Source organism: Corvus kubaryi, unplaced genomic scaffold (genome assembly GCF_017639235.1).
Source record: "Corvus kubaryi isolate FWS band 111438036 unplaced genomic scaffold, C.kubaryi_AGA036_p1.0 66, whole genome shotgun sequence".
Taxonomy (NCBI): domain Eukaryota; kingdom Metazoa; phylum Chordata; class Aves; order Passeriformes; family Corvidae; genus Corvus; species Corvus kubaryi.
In genome coordinates, this window is record NW_024582054.1 from 24,309,989 (window position 1) to 24,329,985 (window position 19,997).

The following is a 19,997-nucleotide window of genomic DNA, read 5'->3' on the forward strand; positions in this document are numbered from 1 at the left end:
CCTTTGCTCCCAGGGAAGGAGAAGGGCCTCTGTTTTTGTTTCTGAACAGCTCAACCTTAAAATTATACCCCAAAAAACTTCAAGAGTGGACCCTCGAAAGCAGTTGCGGGAAAAGCTGCAAGTCGGGGGAAAGGACTCACACGCAGGCAGAGAGACTCCTCTTCCTAAATGGACTGAACGATATTTGGAAGTGGGCAGCTGTCTCGTTGTGATAATGTTTTCATAGCATGAGCAAGAAGAGACTTCTCTTTCTAAATGGACTGAACAAGGTTATTATGGAAGTGGTAAACAGACTGAACATCTTAAGGGTTGTCTTTGAACATTGTCAGTGGGAGAAGGGAGGAAGGTGGGGGGAGGAGGAGAGTTCTGAAGGTGGTATAATTTTTTTTCCTTCTTCTTTTAGGTCTGTTAATAAACTTCTTTATATTCTTTCAAGTTTGGTGCCTGTTTTGCATTTCTCCTAACTCTTATCTCACAGCAGATAAACAGTAATGAGTATTTTGGACCAAACCACTACAACGGGTAAGGAAACGTCTCTTACATTTTGCAGGGCATCTTGGTACTGTGGCAGTGATGAGAGCTGTGACTCAGAGTGGTACGGGGACAATCCTTTCCTCAGAGTCCTCAGGTCCCCCGTGCTGGACTGCTGCAAAGACAACAGAAAACAGGACAGTCCATATTAATGAAGAGAAAGAAAGCTGTGCCCCTTCTGCTGTCCTGGCTTTTCCCATGACCATATCTGTCCCCTGACCTGTTCTCATTACTTTTCCCTGCACCAACAGTGACGGCGAACATTGTAATAAAATATTTTTTACATGTCCAGTCCTAGAGAAAACACCTGCAAGCAGTTGGAGGTGAACTGTTCAACGTCTGCTACATAAAGTGATACAGCGGGAAGGCATTTTTGTTTTACTTAAGTTCCTACATGCTCAGTAAATCATTTTATAAGATGCACATAAAAAATATTTTTAAGACTTCAGATTAGCAAAATTAGCAAAAAACCCACAAATCCAAAGCAAACAAACAAAACAAACAAACAAAAAACGACCAAAAAAACCCACACCAGGAGACATTTTCTAGATTAAGGGTCTGTGAACAGTGCTACTATGATTCACCTAAGCTTGCAAAACGTGTGTTGACAGGAACAGTTTCTTATTTGGTTACAAATTTGCTTGCACCCACAGGTCTTAAACATAGTCAAATAAATGAAGGTAGTCTATATGACCCTAAAAACCAGATAAATGCAACCAATAGTCTGCACTCAAAGGGAGAAGCAGCACGGCGTGTTAGGAGTACCGAATAATCTCCCTGGGACAAAGTTTCTGCCTTGTGTTATTAGCTCTCTGTGATCTTGAAATGCAAAGAATGAGAAGTGTTTCTCATTTATAAAAGTACACCCACAAAAAGCCAATACACAAGCAGCCAAAATCAAAGGTCTGGGAAAAGATTCTATCTTTATCACCAATAAATGTCCTCATTAACTTTTCATATTTTTGAGAGTATCAAGCAGTGCACCGTCCTCTATTTTAAAGCTAAAAAATCATGACCTTTCATATTTTTATGCTCCATTATGACTTTCAACTTGCATTTGCTACAGAAATGATGTTTTCTACTTCAAAAGAACCAAAGAAAAGTCATTGGAGCGATAAAATTTAACAGGAAATCTCATAAATTGGCTCAATTGTATATAAAACCCCACAGTAACCCAAAGGCCTGAACATAACAGAGACTTTGGGTACTGTTGCCGCGCACAGATCTCTGGAAATATTGAAAGTTCATTTCGATCTCCTGCTCAAAGAGAAGAATTGGCGTACTCTGAGTGGATACATCATTTTCTATCAGTCAAAAAACATTTTCTTGTAGCTACATGGCCTGTTTTAGTTGACATTCAGCTTTGGTTTTATTTCAAAATGTTGTTTTCTTAGGTTAAAATTTCTATAGTGACCCAGTGCTTTAACAACCATTCTGGAGCCCTCACCCTATCAGCTTTCATTTTACAAGCTATGAAGAGAAGGGCAGTTCAGAAGAAAGCCATCATGAGAAATGGATGCTCGTCCTGTATGACCCAATCTGCTGGGAACTGTTGTGTCTCACATGGATCCAAGTGACACAGAATGAGTTCAGCATATCAGATGTCTGGGATTTCCCTGAATTTACGAAGAGAGAAGATGCGGCCTATATTTCTTTCTCATTTCACAACACAGAGTCAGAGAGAGAGAGAGATCTGAAGGAGATAACTCCTTCTGAAGCTGAAAAGTGACTGCTGCAAAACTGAGTTTCCACCACTATTCCTGGGAGGTATATAATTTCAAAGAAAGGCTAGCAGGTCACAAAGGAAGATGATGAGAGGATTCTTAGCTTACTGGCAGTGTCCCAGGCATGTGATGTCTCTTGGTGGTTATCCTGAAAGGATTTCACCTTGGCTGGTTATGCTTCCACCGCCCTGCTGTGTGCAACCTCTTCTTCACTCTTGTGCGTGCGTGGGGACACGGCAACCTCCTGGAGGGGTCCTGACACTCTGCCACTCACTCCTTTAGGCTGTCAGCTCAGGAGCTCAGGCACTCTTCCCTGGCATCCGTGATGAGGGGCACTTGCATGGCCAAGGGAAAAGTAGAATAAAACAGCAGAGCCAAAATGTGAGGTTATATCTTTGTGCTGGAGACCCCAGAGGTTGCAGATCTCCTTGAAGTCTCTGCTCCAGAAGCGTGTTTGTTGCCTCAGCAGTTTAGAGGCCATGGATTACTCAGACTTTTGCAAACCACACTGAGACCTGCAAGATGCCACATGATTGTGGGACACCAGAAGTCTAGAAACATGCCTGAAAGAGAGATTTGGTGAACGTTTGCATCCCAGAAACTTGCTCTCTTGCCCCCAAATCCGAATGGGTTGGTCTACATAGGATTCCCCATGTGTTTCATTACATTACAGCTTGTCCTCACAGAAAGCCAAAATGCTTTCCCACCTAAGGAAGGGAGACAACCAAACCCAAGTCCAGACGACACCCAGTATCACACTGCTGTCGCTAAAAATACGCTAGTTTAAATTGATTTAATTAACTGCCCTGTGCTCCTGCCTGGAGCAAAAGTCTGCATTAATTTCAATTTGGCTTAAATTGGTTGAAATTGTGTTGGTAAATACACAGATACAGTCAAAACTCTGCTCTAACAAGTGTTTATAATGGATTAGTTCTCTTGCTTTTTTAAAGCAAATCCCATTTAAGACTGCACTAGCGTGTGACAAAACTATTGTTAGATTGTTTCAGTGACTGCTGATTATGAATCTGACCTAATGCATTCAATTTGATGGAAAGATTCCCACTGAGTTCAATCAACATCAAAACAAGCTCTTAATTAAAGAACAGAAAGGAAAAAGAGAGGAAAAAATAGGACAAGAAAAAGAAAAGACATCTAAGAAATAAAAATGCTGAGCAGAGATCTATCCAGAGGAGAAATGAAGTGTTTGGAGCAGAGAGTGGGTTTGCTAGGGCAAAAAGAGTCTTCACCTGCCATTATTTATATTCATCCCTGTCAGGAATGGGCAGAGTAAACTTTTTCCTCCCACTGGCTGTCATAAAGCCAGCCCCTTTCATGAGCACTCCACTCAATGCAATTTTCCTTCTATATTTTCTAGAAGTTATTTGGAAATGTATCTTACTCTAATAGCCTGGGGTTTTTTTTACAACAGGCTACCAATCACATCTCTGCATTATTTATCTTCCTTGCACTAAACGCAAATGTGTATTTTTTCACCATAGAAAGAAAACTGCTTTTCCTTCTCTTTTAAAATTGAAATGGTGCAGTGACACATATTCAACAGACCTCCCTAAACATTTGCACATTCCTTGGGCTTTGCTATCAGTGTTAGAGCTAACCAGGGAAAAAAAAGTGAATCCCTCATTAAAAAGCAATATAACTAATGATGCATCAGAATGAGTAGCCATTACTCCACTTAAACCTAAATTAAAAATCCTGATATTTGCATTGTCAATTCACTCACAAAATGAAATCTCTTATTACCTTACCCAGTTTTCATTACTGAGATGTAAGTGGATCCCAAATTGCTTTTCTAGTCAGAAAGACATTTTAAAAGTAGAATCCCTGATCATCTCTGTTCATCATCATTGCTGGAGATTATCTCAACTAATGGGCAACATAGCTATAATAAATTATCCTTCAGGTAAAATCACTTTACATTTCTGGAGTTTCAAGGAATTTATCAGCACAATCACTTTCATCTGAACTAAAACTCTGTGGGAGCATGCAGTCTCAATTGAACTTTTATTGGAGATGTTTCCTAAGCTGAGGAGCAGAGACAGAAGGAGTGACACATCAAAGGAGACCAAGTGAGACCTCAGGAGACTCACACACTTGTCCCCAGCAAACACCAACAACTGGCCATTGACTACTCCACAGTGGCTCTTGCTCTCTTACTATAAATGTTTTTCAAACCCTAGTTTCATCCATAACTAAAAACAAAACAAAAAAAAGCCTGTCCTGACCTTCACAGCAGTACAGAAGCACAAGACCTGCCCTCGGTCTAACTCAGCACTTCTCACCTTCCCAGCTCATGAGCACGGGGACAAGCCTGCAGAGCCAACACCTTTGCCCACAGCACAAACCTGTGCCACACACTGCCAGCACTGCCACCCCACAGTGGTCATTCTGACACAACCGCTCTTCAATACTCGGAAATAACAACATAACATCTGCTGATACATTTTTCAGCTAGGCAGAGCTCAAGAGTGACCCCAGAAGGTACCGTTCTTGGACCAGAGCCCAAGACCTTCGTCAGCCTGCTATGAAGCAAATGGGCACAGGCATGCCCCTCCCACCAGGGAGGGGAGTTTGGCCTACTCCTACCAATGAGAAAAAAATAGGGCCAGCAAATCAAGTTTTTTAGTAAAAATAGACTGCAAACCCGACTTTTTTTCTGTGTAGAAAACAGAAGCAATTTGATTACAGAAGCAATTTGATGGGTGGAAAGTGGTATTTTCTGTAACAAATAATGTATAATTTTAAATGCTTGAGATAGAAACTAAAGTCTTGGTGTTTACCAAAGACTAAAATTACATTAAAAAAAAAAAACAAACCCCAAAACAAAACAATGAAAAAACAGCAAACACTTGCTCCTATCAAAGCTTTCTATCCTGCTAGCAAAGAGAAGAAATGGTGGCCTCTGACTTTTTGACCCTCTGTGCTGAGTGATTCAATTGAAAAATAACACAAATAACACAAGAAGATGGATGGTGTTTGTGGTATTTTAAGGTCAAAGTACTACAAAGAAACATTTATTTTCCTCTCCGTTTCTATCCAGTAAAGTCAGATCAGTGCTGTGGCCATGTTGTACCAACTGTGAAGATAAAGTGTTGAAAACTTAGAGACAAGTTAGACAAATTATCTTTTCTGTTACCCTTCAGTGGTACTTCTGCTAGAAGGGAGAAAAAAGGAGACAAATATTTAATTTTGAAATACTTTGATGCAACAAAATGGACTGTTCTTAACATAAATTAAATACAGAAAGGCAGAAATTTACTTGACAGAGAGTTCTCAGCATTTATGAAAGAGATTAGCAAAAAACGATTTCAATTAGAATTATGTGCTGAAGTGACTGAGGAAAATTAAAAAGCAGCGCTGTCAGCTCCCAGTAATTCATGAATTAGCATTCAAAACAGGGTTGTTACATAAGTAGCCTTTAATTGAAAACACTTTTTTCTCCTTTCGCATAAGTTGTAACAGATGAAGGCTGAAAAGAGGTTAAAAAAAGTATTTTATCATAAATGATCAGTTTGACCCTGTGCCCTGTGGAAATATTAAAGCCTTCCCAAAGGGTCACAGCTTCCCTTCTCGTCATGGGCTATGGGGTCATTTGGGAGCAATTTGGGTGTCTAAACATGGGCATCCTGTGCCTGAGCGTATCCAAGGCACCCCTGGAGCCTTGGTAGATGGGATAAAGAGCTGCTCGAGACCTGCATCCTTCTGCTGCACAGCAGGAGCAAGGAGGGACGGACCTGGAGACACCCGAGGACTACGGCTCAGCACCTGAGGCGCTGCTCTCTTCACCCCTTTGTAACTCACTTCTAACCTCCTGCATGGTGAAAGCTTTCTCTCCTGGTCCACAAGTCGTTTTAAAAAACACACAACAAAGCACCAGTTTGAAGGTGAGGAGTCCTACAAAGCCCCTTTTTGTTTACTTCTGGGGAGTACCTTTATAAAGGGATGGCAGAATGTGACCAGAACACAGAGAATCAAGCGTACATGAGTCACTGACAGCAGACTTCCCAAAGGGCTGTCATTTCCGAGGATTTATAATAATCACCTCCTTTTTCCTACAACGCAGACCCACTTGCACTAAGCTCGAGAGACAGCAGATTACCCAGGGCACCACTTAAATGTATTAATATTGTATCTGCTTTCAACATAACTTTAGAAGAAATTATGTAACAGCATGAAATGCAACTAGATGGAAAGGAATACTGCAAGGAACTCGAGGCTGACAAGAGAACATACCCTTATTGATACCAGTTCAAAAGGTTTTCTTTGGACAAATTATTATGCCACACCATCACCCAGCCTGCTGACAGACAAGAAATTTCCATTTTTTAGTGGCTACCTCTCCTTTTACAAAGCACAGGACTTCCTTCAGCCATCATTTAAACATCAGAATAAACCTGGTCCTTAGCAATAGGGCAAGGGCATCACAGCCTGACCATATAAGATCATAAGGATTTGGGTTTATGATTTGGGTAATTCTCTATATGGAGAAAAAAAAAGTGTACATTTAAAAAAAAAAAAATCATTCTTACTTCAGATTATAGTTTCATCCCATAAATCTTGGACATTAGATGGAAAACTCTGTTGAGACCTTGGCTTTTTGATTATACACATTTGTGAAGAGGAAAAATAAAAACACAGAAGGTTTTATTTCAGCCCACTCTGTCTGGCTGCCTTCATCTTTATGGACTCTTGCACTGCCCATTACCTGGATTACTTGCCTGTCGCTGTAATATAAATTCTTAAACCTACCAGCAACAATCCTCTAAACCATAATTGTTCCAGTAATTGAAACTGCCTCAATTTTGACACTCAACAATCCATTGTTCGCAACTGAGTAATTAAATGAAAGGTTTAGATCAAAATCTTTTCCTGTTATTCTGCAGCAATTTAGCTGAAAGTGCCCACTTCTCTTCATGTAGGCAAACGGCATTGATTTGAACTTGGCCAAAACACAGATATTACTAACCAACGTCTTTTGCACAAGTACAGGAGGGAAATGAAAATAAATTAGTGGCATATTTAATACATTCAGATGATTAAAAAATGGAAATCACCAACATTAGCAAGTGAAAGAATAAGCAATCAGAGCCCTAAACAACCAGCAGCAGTATTAAGAGGCAGCCCCAGATCCAAGAAGCTGCCGTGGATGCATTAGCTCTCTCTACCTTACTGAAATTTCATGGCAAGCCGTTGCAGTCAACCAGCTAAAAGGGAACAGAAGAACCTTATACATGTGGAAACTTAGCAGAAAAAAAGTTATTTTATCATCTTGAAAAAAACTTGTATCTTTACCACAGATGACCAAATGGTCTTATATGCAGCATTTGATAAGAAAATATTATTATTTGAACTTCAACCCCTTTTCCTATATTCATGAATGAAATCTTGCAGAACCCATTATTATCTGCACAAACATTAACATCTTACTATACAGATTCAGAGCATGGTATCCCCCCCCCCAAACAGCTGATAAAGCCTGATCACCTTCAGAGCCACAGGCATTTTACCACACCTGCAGAGGTCAATGGCACTATCAGAGCACACAGCTCTGTAAGAACAACCTGGCCCAAGTTAGCCTTAGGTATCACAGCAGAGCAGTGATATTTTGCTGAGCTAAAGCAAAGCAGAAACACATCTCAAATAACGTGCAGGAGGTGGTGCAAAGCACCTGCCCTGCACAGCTCTCACACGGGCATCAGGGCAATGGCCCCTGTTTCTCATGACCTCAGCACCACAAGTGAGTGGCCCTGTCAGGCAGCCTTGTGCCCCAGAGAACATCCCCTACGACATGACCTTGCACAAACATTTCCCCCTTATCTCATTAATCCATGTTTTAGTGTCTCATGCACCAGGAATTTGAGGGATGGGCAATTTCACTGTGTGAAGCTAGCAAATAATTGAATTAAGGTTCAGTAATTGCAGTTATCACTACAAGACATATCAAAGCAAAAATAAGCTCAGCAAAGCACATATCTGACTTTAAGTATATGTGAAGAGTCCCATTAGCTTCAACAGCATTTATCAGGCAAGTTGGAAATTACACATATAAGAGTGCAACAAAAAAATCAACGTATTTGATTTTGAAAGAACTCTGCAAATAAGGAAAAAAAATTAAGGGATGAGATTAAAACTATTTAGCATCTTCCATGTCATGCAATAATATGAGCTTTTTGGAACAGGAGAGATTAAATTCCTTTACACTGGTTCATATCCCTGTTGTACATGCAGCACATCTGGAGATCGCTCCTGAATTGGTGACAAAGACTTTAGAGGATAATGGTCTGTTCAAGCTACTGACTCCCTCTTCAGTATTCAGCCAGGAGGACACAAGCGCAGCCTCAGCCAGTTCCATCAGTAAATCCATTTTTAGTGGTTCATGTGGAATTGGAAATGCATTTGGGCATGGTGCCATGGCTGGATCTCAGCCATTCACAAACGTAACACAGGGATGAGGATCCCCACTTCTGCCTTTGCTCTGACTTCCCCCTCACATCATGATCTGTTTTCATAGAAGCTGGAGGGGCAACCAGATTTCACCTGATTGCATTGGTGACAGCCGGAATTCTCTGTTGTTGGGGGAGCTAACAACTTTGGGAAAGGCAGGAGACAGTCAGTAGGAGGCTTAGCAGATTTGACCATGTAAAATCACTCTTGGAAAAAGACTTTTATTAGTATCTTAGTGAGGTACAGGGAATAAAAGCAGGGTAAATTTCAAACCTCTCCATTCTCTGTAGCAACTGAGGTAGGGAACTTTAGTACACTGTTAATATTCAAGAATGTCTGTATTTTTGTCCTCTTGTTTTAGATCTGCAGAGAAAGATCAAGCCCATAACTCACAGGAGACTCAGATAATCAGCTCAAACCAAATTGCAGTATATAATTATAATCACACAACTGGCAGGCTTTGCTCAAGAGGAAATATGAGCTGGCACGGCTGAGAGATTGAAGTATCACAGCCTATAACCCAAATAGAAATGCAGCTCAATAGTTAACAAAGCCAAATGGAGCTTTAGCCACTGGCCTTTGGTGTAGCCCAAGTCTGGTCTGTGGCTTGCATGCCATGAGTTTCAGAGTCACAGACTAATAGAGCCCATCGTGGCTCATTAGAACCAAAATCAGTGTCTTTACTGGGGGTGCCAGTGGAGAAGTTAAGGAATGCTGACCCAGTTTCCTCAGGCAAGTAGTTGTAGATATGGATGTAGTGTCAAGCACAGGTCTGGACCATCCCCTGGAGTCACGTTTCATTTTCTCCTGTCAACTGCACGCCAGGCAAGGAGGCCAAAGGGAACCACCGCACCTCCTCCCAAAATCTCAGCCACAGCAACATTGCTGGGCTACCTTCAAGGCATTCCCCACATCCAATAGAACAACAGAGTTGCTGGGAATGAGAAAAATAAAGACCTGAAACCTCTCCTGATAAGTCAGAAAAGGTCCCTTGCAGAATTTAGCTTGTGCTGGGTACCAGCTGACTGAGGCACTACTGAGCAGTCAAGTCCCTCTCCTCTGGAGGACCACTCGGATGTTCCAAGCTCTCTGCTGAGCCAGGACTCAAACAGTCAGGGAGAATCAATTATAGCCAGTCTCAAATTTAGTGAGATAATCTGAATATTCTTTAGAACTCTCTTATAAAGATTTAGATTTGCATCTTTGGCTTCATGAAAAACAAAACAAAACTGAAAATCTTGTCATAAACTTACAGAGGCTTTTTTTTTTTCAAAGCAATGAATGATTAGCATCCTTCCCGTTCTTGCCCAAGTTGTTTTTAGATATCAGACTCTGAATTTTTCTTGATCTGGGCTTGAATTTGGCATTTTACTCATTGCAGAAATCTGTTTTTAAGCCTCTGCAGTTATTGCTTAGTTTCCCCTCAAGGCATTTTTCAGTACTTCTCAGATGGACCGATCACTGAGACTCTGTGTACTTTGAACCACTCCACATGTTTCAAAGACACAAAAAGCTGCTTCTTCATAGCCTGATCTAACTGCAATTAAGAGCTTTTTCCCTGGCCCTGTCCTCATACAGAGAAAAATAGTAGAATCTAGTGAAATTATTACAAAGCTGGTTAAGCACAGGATATGACTAATCCCGTATTTCACAGCTGGAGGTTAAACTGAGCCTCATTAAACCCAATGTTCTTGCTTACCCACAACAGAAACAAATGAGGCATGGCAGAGCTTTGCGTGTGTGCATCTCTCTCACACACACTTGAACACTGAAATTCAGCTCCAGCCCTTCCAAAATTTTAAGTTGCAAGAAATTATATGATGGTCTCAAATTTCTAAGACTCAATTACCCCAGTATGTCTCTCTCTATGTTAGTCGACTTCTGGATCCAGATATTTTGAATTATATTTCCTAGGTTTTTAGGGAACTCTATTTACATTCTTGTAAAATCCCTGGATACCACAGGTGACAACCCCCAGAACACACAGTACACCACCCAGATTTCATTACAAGTTGCAAAAGCTCAGTTCTGTCACTGATCATGCATTTTAGATGTGCATGAATGCGAGAGAATATTTATTTTGGTAGGAGGCAGTCCAAGCCCCTGATGTCCAAAGTAAACAGAAGGAACACCACTGTCTTAAAGGGCTGGAAGGTATTTTGAACTGCTCCTATGAAACTGTACATTTTTTATTTGGGGAGGAAAAACACTTTATTCAATCAGTACATACTGTTTACTTACATCTCAAGCCAACTTATTGGATAGCAAATTGGTCAGATCAGTCTTGTCACTGTAATTCATAAAAGAAGGAGGTGAAACGGAACACACTTGGACATTGATTGGTTTTGCATGCTATGGTTTTTTTGAAGATTCTGCTGCCACAGCTAAGGAAGAAACACTTGAGGGATTCTGTTACCATCTTTTGCATTTACACATGTAAGCAATGCAGTGCACTCTCTCAAACCTATATCAAAGTTTTGGTCTCAAGAGAGCAGGTCTCATGAAAATCCGGTTCTTCAAGAGCTATACTCCAAAATGCATGGAGTCCTGTAGGAATTCTCACCATTGACTTGAAAGGAATATTTGGATGTGACCCCAAATACGAATCTCCTTTTTTATTACTTAAAATTAATATGCAGCTAAACATTTAAACACTGTCTAAAATTGGTAATAGAGTAACTGAGGGCACATCCCCCTCAGTATTCTGAATTTAAATGGAGACCAACTGCCTGGAAAGCTTTCATGTCTGAGTTGCTCTGTATTACAAAAAAAAAATCCAATTTCCCTTGTGAGACCTTAAATTAAAGCAATTATACTTATCCTCCTCACGCACAAACAATAGGTACACTTTGGGGAAATTAGACAGGTTTGTAATTTTGTTCCTGTCATGGTGAGCGTGTGCAGTGCTCCTGGCACAAGCCATGGCCTCAGACAAACCTCCAGAGCCAATTCACAGAGAGGCCCAAATGCTAAGACCTTACAGCAACTCTGAGAGCCGAGAGGAAACTCTACAAGCAGGAACTGTTAATGGCAGACTTGGCACAGAAGTGACTGATAATAAAACAACAGAGGAAATTGCACTCTGACTCTCCTGGAGCCAGCCAGCACATTGTGGGCAATTTCTTTTTCTCCTCCTTGGGAAGAGATCAGGCTCTCCACTGAATGGCATTTACATCTTTGTTCTTTGCAGTACTAACGATCGTCAGGCTCTTTTTGACTCTGGGGTCCAGATTTTCCCCCTTGTTTTGAGAACAATATGCTAGAAACTGCCTGCTGAGTGCATGGTTGTGCCAAGATCCCATTTGCCTAAGAAATGTGGCAGCCTGCAGATGCTGTGACCATGGAAGTTCCTTGCTCAAACACCTCAGCTGTCTTAACAGCAGTGTCTACAGGCATTCCCTACTATCATTTTATTAACCCTAGAGCTTGCAGCCTTCTTTTAATTCAGGAAAAGCATGGAGTTTCTTAAAAGTAAGACTAATAACAGTTTTCAAGAACTTCTAGGGATGCTCTAAAGATCTTCCAAGGATATTCTAAACCCCAGGCAACTAGCAGGCTGAACCGCCGTGAAGTGCTGGTGCTACTGAAATCTATTTGGCAATTTTAATTAAATACTCTTACGTTCCTCATAAATCTCAAGGGCTGTCACTCCCTAGAGAAGAATTTTTTTTGTTTCTGCTCTGCACCAGAGGACTTGAAATTTTCTGTGAAAGAGACACCAGGGCTTCATTGTCAAATATCCAGTTACTTAGAGCCTCACCTGCCCAATGCATCTGCTTTGTTAAAAGCTGGGCTTTTTGAAACAAAGGTGTGTAACATGCCCTGGGCATCTCTGAACAGAAAAATGCCTCTGGCATTCCAACTCTCAAGGGAAAAGGTAGACATAGCTCAGCAGGGACTATAAACCAAAAGGAGTCCTGACAGCCAGCCCATGGTGCACCATACTTAGTTACAAGGAGAGAGAAGAGTGATGAGTCCACACAGCCTATAAACTTCAGTTTTAGTTAAAAGTGCTCAATCCTTATGAGTGTACAGAATGAGCTGCAAATGCAAAATAATGTGAAAGGATGGCCAGAAGTTTGTTACTGGTATTATCTCTAAATGTATGCTTTAGTTATGAAACTATCCAGAACTGACCTTTGGAGCTCCTAAATGTTGTAAATACCAGTCTCTCGAACCTTAATGGGAAAGTGTGTAATTAAAAATTCCTTTTTGTTCAAGGGGCAGCATGAGAAGGCTTAAGGGGTCTATCTGTGCTTGGACACTTCCAGTTCAGAGGAACGGAAAGCAAATATGGTCTCCCACTTCAGGGACTATATCTCAGCAATATGGAGGGTACCCTCGCCTAGTCAGCCAGACTCCACTAAGGAAAGGTTAACACCAGCTCTCCTGGGCATTTCCCACAGTGTCACAGAGGAAAATCAAGACTTCACCCATGTGATGTTGCACAGACCAAATGCATGCACACAGCAGAACTCAGTGCACTTCTTCCCTGGAGAATGTGAGACAACAAAGTGATGCCCATGAAGCTCTCTGAAACCAACACCCAACATTCCTCAGAGCTTACATTCATCTTCTTTACACTACAACTAAAACTTCCAGAAGTCAGCTACACTTGTGAGAAACGCTCACACCATCCCCACCCAGCTCTGTGGGATCTTTGCCACTGTGGCTACACCACAGACACCTACCAGCACTGGAGAGCAGGATTGAGGGGTCTTTTCTGGTAGTGGCATTTGCTACAACCTCTCCCCAAACAACAGAAACCAGGTTAACAAAAGTTGTGGGTTGCCAGAACTGCTGCCAGAGATTTTGCCAGCACAGCAATGCCATCGCAAGAGCATGACCATCTAGCTGACATGGCCATGCCAACAAACCATCACAGCATAAACTGAGTCAAAAAAGTAAAAGATGGAGTAGTTCCCCCTCAGAGAAAGAAAATGGGGAGAGTGATGATTATTGATGAGTTAGCAAAGTCAGAAGCATATAATTTCCCAACTGGAAATACACATCTCCTTCCCTAGAAAGCAAAAGAAGTCAAAACACCAACAAAAAAACCCCACATACATGGTTATCATAATAACACCCTTATTTCCATTTACTTTCCTCCTACAGCAAAGTGTGCCTTGTGAGATAGTATTTCTTGATCTGCAAGAGTAAGAAAAGGTCTCTCTCCATTAACCTGTTCAAAGTGTGAATCCCAGCACACTTGTGCTGCAGGTGACATGCACAGTGCAGAGCAGCTGCCAGGCATGGGCTGGGGAGCTTTTGCCTGTCCCACTGAGGCTTTCTTCTAAAGTGCTTATAGAGAAAGGATATGTCAGGAAGCAGGAGAAAAACTGCAGGCTTGGGATCCCCTGCAACAACTTGATTCCAGAAGGGGCTACAAAGACACCACCTCTCAGCATACCTTCACTCCAGAGATGCTGAAGAAGATAAAGCAACAAATCTCACTCAGGATGCACCAGCCAGCAAAGGGGTATTGTGTCACTGGCCACTGGAATATAAATCCTGCCATAAAGCTTGCAAATATCCTTTGCAGCACCAGCCTTCTCGGGTTTCTCTGGATGAAGCACTATTTCAGCTCTGTGTTTAGCACTTGGAAGGAAGCCAGGAAGACTTCCATAACCACCCCTGATTTGTTAATCCCTTAATGCACAGGCACTGTTTGTTACTTAGGCCGTCAGGTTTCATCGCTCCTCAGCACACTGCTGATAGAACTTCTTGACACCAGGCTGCAAATATTATTGCAAAGTCAATACTCACAGGGAGAAAGCCAAGCTGAGTTAAAATGTGACCTTGGTGTTGACAAGCCAGTTTGGCACTGCAGAGTTCAAACAGCCAGGATCACCTGGCAACTTTCAAAACAGGAGAAAGTTTGCCAGGATCATTTTGACTAGAGTCTTATCCCAAGATCTGCATGGTAACAGCTAAACACTTTCCAATCAGACAAAGCAAGTAAAAATACAGTAAGTGGATTATACTTTTTGGGAAGGTGCTGGGAGCTATATGTACATATGCATGTGAGTTTGTATCTATACAGATTTTCCTAATCTTTCTCATTAAAAGAGAAAAAAATTCAAATCTAGGTGTGTTAGCATGACAGACTGGAGGTGATGCAGCTCAGTATTCCCAGGGAGTTCACCCAGCCCATGGTAGCTTCAACACTCCTGTTGCCATAAGGAAAGCTGACTCCCTGTTTATAATAAATAAAGTTATTTCCTGAATGTGATCTAAAAGAGGTGGGATCCTGGTCTTTTTGGAGGACCATTGAGACATCACACAGGGGCTGCACAGCACATCACAGCCAGGCTGGCATCAGTGCCTGCTGCTGCTGGGGAGGTGGCTGGCCTTCTCTAGAACACAGAGCTATTTTAAGGTAATTTCCCTCCCTCCTGGATTCAAATATTTATACTAACACAGCCCAAAAGGTGATGACACCTGAGGACAGTGGAGGAAAAGGCCCAGCCTGCACACCCAGGGCAGCACATAGGTGAAGGGTTGATGCATGAGCCTGACGCAGCCCTGCACACCCCAAAACTAACTGGGTTTTATCCTCCCAATGCAATAAGCCCATGCAGCTATTCAGCCCCTACTCATTATCACCAATAATTACCAACTTTTTTTTGACCTCCTAAGGCAGATCTGACAGAGTGATGTGCTTGGCTGTGGCAGGACGAAGCTAGGCCAAGGGCACACTGAGCCCATCCCCGAATCCATGCACATCCCAACTGTCCCCATGCAGACCATCTGCCTATCAATAGCTCCAATTAAACAGTCTCGGGGCTTCGACCGCCACCAGACACCAGCTCAGTCTCAGTTTGGGAGAAAGACAGAGGGAGGTAAAATTAAATTAGCAGTCAATTAATACATGAAGCAGCTCCAAAGCTGTTGAGTTGAGCACCCTTTTGGGCTTTAACCCTTTGGTGCCCTATGAGTTTTGTTTCATGGCTAGTAATGCCAATGAGCATGCTGGGAAAAAGGAGTAATCTTTTAAAAAGCTCACAGACAGGTCAAAATGTGTATTTCAGAAAAAAATAACATTTGTCAAAATTATTTTATTGAAATTTCAGTAAGCATAGAGCTCTTTATTATTTTTGTTAATTTTAAATGAGAATTTTAGAAATGTGATCTTGGAACAGTCTATTCTCCAATCTGGTGAAATGCAAAGAACAGCACAACATAAACTGGCAAAAAAGGCATTTTAAAAAAACGTTACAAGGGCTTTTTTATTTCCAGTCCTTATAACTGGGAAGAATCTGGAATAAAATGACTGTGAAACGTAGTGCTTGAAGTAAGAAGCAAAGTATGGAAAAAAAGCTTTTAAAATGCTATGAAGGTAGAACATAAAACAGAGAAAGGATGCAAAGAACAGGAAACAAAGGGTAACTTTTCTGATGGTCTAAATAGACAGTGCCTTATTGAATGCAGCAGAGCTGCCCCTGTTTACACCAACTGGTGTGTTTTACAGGGGATCCAGAGGACATACCAGACAGAATGGCTGTTTTCTTCCCACTGCTTGACATTGCTATATAAAGACAGGTAAGCATCATGAGTGATCAAAAGCACAGTGGCACGTGGAGTAGACTTTGAAAGGGAGATGCAAGCAAAAAGTGGCACTTTAGAGAGTCTGTTCAGATTTAAGTAAGATCTCAAATAAAAGCTGGGAGCCTGCACCACACAAAACTATTCCCAAGGCTGTCCTTTGACAACAGTCTCCTCTTTCAACAAGATAAAAGTCAATCTAAATGGGCAAGCAAGACAAATTCCTACAGCAAGGACACAGGCAGAGCTGGACTCTCACAGCATCCCCGGAGCAGAGGTGGATCAAGGAGCTATGCAGGGAGGCATTAATGCATCTCCAGAACACACACAGACACTAACAGAGCATTCACTTTTTTCCTTTTTTTTTTTTTTATTTTAACAAAAGGAGACCAAATTCTACCTGTGTGGGATTAATATGAATTATGTTCTTCCTGGGAGGTTTACCAAAAGCCCTTGTGCCGTCAAATGGGGCAGTCAGACACAACCGTATGGAAACAGGAGAACTGAGCCATGCTAGTATCTATTAAGAGAAAAAAACCTACCTGGGAAAGAAGCTTGTTGTCATCCTCCAGCAGTTTCACTTTTGTTTCAAGTTGCCTGATATAGTTGGAAGACGAATCTTTAAGAAAAGAGAAAAAAAAAAAACCAACATATTTAAGCCTCTTGTGTTACAGGCAAGTATTGTCAGACAGCAATAAGTTTCCCCACTCTGTGGAAGGCCAGTTTGGGAAAGACTTAATGAATAAAACCCTAAGTGTATAGGGTGAGGAGGGACTCTGTCAAAGGTTTTTTCACTAAAAAGCTGAGACTCAGCAACAGCAATATCTTTTGTGAATCTGCATCAATGCCAGTTTGAGGGGTGGGTGATACAGAAGGAAAGTGAGGTTGAAACACTGTGTTTTGTACTTTTATAAAAGTAATTTCCTAGTTTGGAAAGCTATTCTCATTCATCTAGAATGCACCAAAATACTCCATGAGAGAACAAGATGTTTTCTTTTAGGTTTGAATGAACAACCCCTCTACACACGTGCCTTTTTCTTTCAAAAACAACTGAGAAGTTCACAAAACTAAGCTGTTGGCACAGCTCTAAGAGGAGGTCAGTGCCACAGCTCCCAGTGCTGTAAAAGGGGGAGAAGTGTATTCAGAAAGGCCACAGAGCTGCAGCATGCAGACAGCCTGAAGTACACAAAGTGCCTACCCAGGACATCTGTTTTTTCTAGTGGAAGCACGTGACACTAACCAGAAAAATACCAGGACAATAAAACACAGAATACCCTCACATAAAATGGTAATATTCAACCTGAAGGAATGCAATGGCTGGTTTACCATTGCAGTAAGACAACAGCACCAGATAGGGTGGCCTGGCACAGAAGATAAGTTGCTGGAGAGCTCTGTGGGTGGCTTACTGCTGTCCAAAGCATCTGGCTTTTGTTTTGAACTGTGCTTTGAAGAAACACATTCAAAAATTTCACAGGGAAGAAAATAAAAGAACCTGGGAAAACCTTTTCTCCATTTGCATTATAGCTTGGTGAGTTCCTCCTGTACACTTGGATCTTTGCAAAATTTCTCCTCCACTTGTAATTTGAGTAGCAGAGGCCATGAGCTTTTACAGCAGGAGAAAAAGTTTTGCGACATAAGTATATGAAAAACCCCAAACATTTTCCACACTTCTGAAAGGGCTCTGCAAAGTGCAAAATTATAATTTCCCTCTTCTCATTTATTATGGCATGACTGCAGAAGTCACTGTTCAATCCCAGGACTCCTTGCCAAGCAAGAACTGGCGAGGAGCAGGGTGTTAGCACAAGGGCCCTGGTGCTGGTGGGTGTGTGCTGCCAGTGGCCAGCCCCCTCTTGGGGTTTCCCATTTGGGATCAGCCCCCCCAAGGTGAGCAGGCACCTCTGGCTGCAGCTCTGGCACACGAACACTCAGCCACGCACACGTGTGAGGTTTAGGCTGGCTCTGTGCTAAACAGCTTCTCTCTGCCTTTGCCAGTGGCTGCCAGACGCACTCAGCACTAAGCCTGAATGCTCTTCCTGGCCACTCTGGGGGCAGCTCAGCAGAAAAGCTAGCAGGGAAGCTACAGCTAATCACTGAGACTGCTTTGGCCACTCAAGGGAAAAACTGGAATATGCTAAAAAAAGTGCTACCATAGACCAGTGCCAAACCACACATAAAGGAACAGCAGGATGGATCTGAGTCAAGTACCCATCTAAAGCACACTCTCAGAGGAAAAATGCTCAGTTTCTTGACTGGATTATGCTTTGTCAAAACCCAGGAAATCCAAACAAGTCCTCATGAGAAAGGTTAAGAAGACACTGTAGGGAGCTGTGTAAGTTCAGTGAACAGCTTAAGTGGTGACAAGGTTCACAGCAACATCGGCTTGAGCAAACTCAGCCCAACAACCACCCTAACATGGGGGGAGTCTCCAGGTCAGAGGAGAAGAGAGCAAACCAAGCAGGTTATAGAATCAATCTAAAGCACCTTCCCTGTGAAGGCCTTATGCCACCAGCACCACAACTTTAGCCATGCATACCTAAAGGGGGAGAGTAGAATGCTGCAGCAGATGGGTGCTGAAGTCAGCAAGATTTCAGGATCAGCTTGAAGAACTTGCTGAATTAGTAACAAACCTGTCCTCTAGCAGGGGAGTCTGGGGTGTTAAGGGGAGGTGTAAGGGTGCAAGGGGAGTTTGAGATTGTTAAATATAAAGCCAGGCGGACCATGGATCCTTTGGTCTGACCCCCCCCCAGGCCATCACACTTGGTTAACTTGCCCCTAAATTCAGTACAGTAATACCCATTTGGCTAAACAGTTCCAAAACCAGTCTCCATCTCTATCTGAAGACAAACAGAGACTACACCACTTCCACTTGTGTGCTGAATACAACAGCTTCCACTGGTAGACCTGGTCAGATAAGGTGTCCTTCCCACCTGCATTCCAGCTTCACCAGTACCCTCACTGTGCCAGCAGCTACAAGAAATTTAGGTTAAGAGGATATATGGTGACACAGAAGCTGTTGTTCAGACCCTGAATGCTACAAGGACTGACTGACTGGTTGATGAAAAGAATGGAGCACGACTGCCAAAGGAAAGGAAATAGAGAATTATTTCCTCTCTGCAGTTTCATACCCCTTACCAAAAAAAGGGTACTCCATGGGAAGGCAAGCCCTGCATCCTCGGGAGCCAATGCCCACCACAACTACTACCAGTCCTGAAAGCCTGATCTGAGATCTGCTAGAATTCTTTGGACACCACTGTTCAACCCTAAACCATGTTTGATGTCTGACCTCAGCCAGAAAATGCCCTATGGCAACATAAAATACATGTAGGAAAGAAAAGAAAGAAAAACAAAAAACAAATGAGCTGGTTTGTCAGCAGAAGATGCTCCATCTTGGGCAAAGGCTGCGAAACAGTGCTCAAGAGCCATCCCAGTCCTTGCTGTGCCCTCAGAGATGAATCACCTCCATCATCTGGACCTGCCTGTGTTGAGGCAGGTGCCAGATGAGCCATTTGCATCTTGATCTCAGTTTTGAAAAATCTCATAAATCTCACAACAGCGGGAAGTAACACTGGCAGGCTAAGCAGTGAAACCCCAGGCTTGGTCTCACCCATGTTAGATCAAGAAGCACATTCCCAACATTTTTCTGCCTCTGACCTTCCTCTTATCAGCAAGTTTCCCTCCTCTCCTGCCTCCCCCAGAGCCAGGAGACAAGGACAGCTCCACTGACCCACCCAGGAG

The 19,997-nt window shown here is 42.3% G+C and overlaps 1 protein-coding gene across 1 annotated transcript in view; it reads right to left on the reverse strand.

The window, feature by feature from the left end:
* The window catches only part of CCDC85C (coiled-coil domain containing 85C), a 110,838-nt gene that overhangs the window by 26,702 nt on the left and 64,139 nt on the right, over nt 1-19,997 (reverse strand). The window contains exons 2-3 of the mRNA XM_042047638.1: nt 16,805-16,881; nt 542-646 (exon numbers count right to left, since the gene is read on the reverse strand). Of these exons, the coding sequence (XP_041903572.1) occupies nt 542-646; nt 16,805-16,881 (182 nt within the window). The remainder of the gene's footprint in view (nt 1-541; nt 647-16,804; nt 16,882-19,997) is intronic.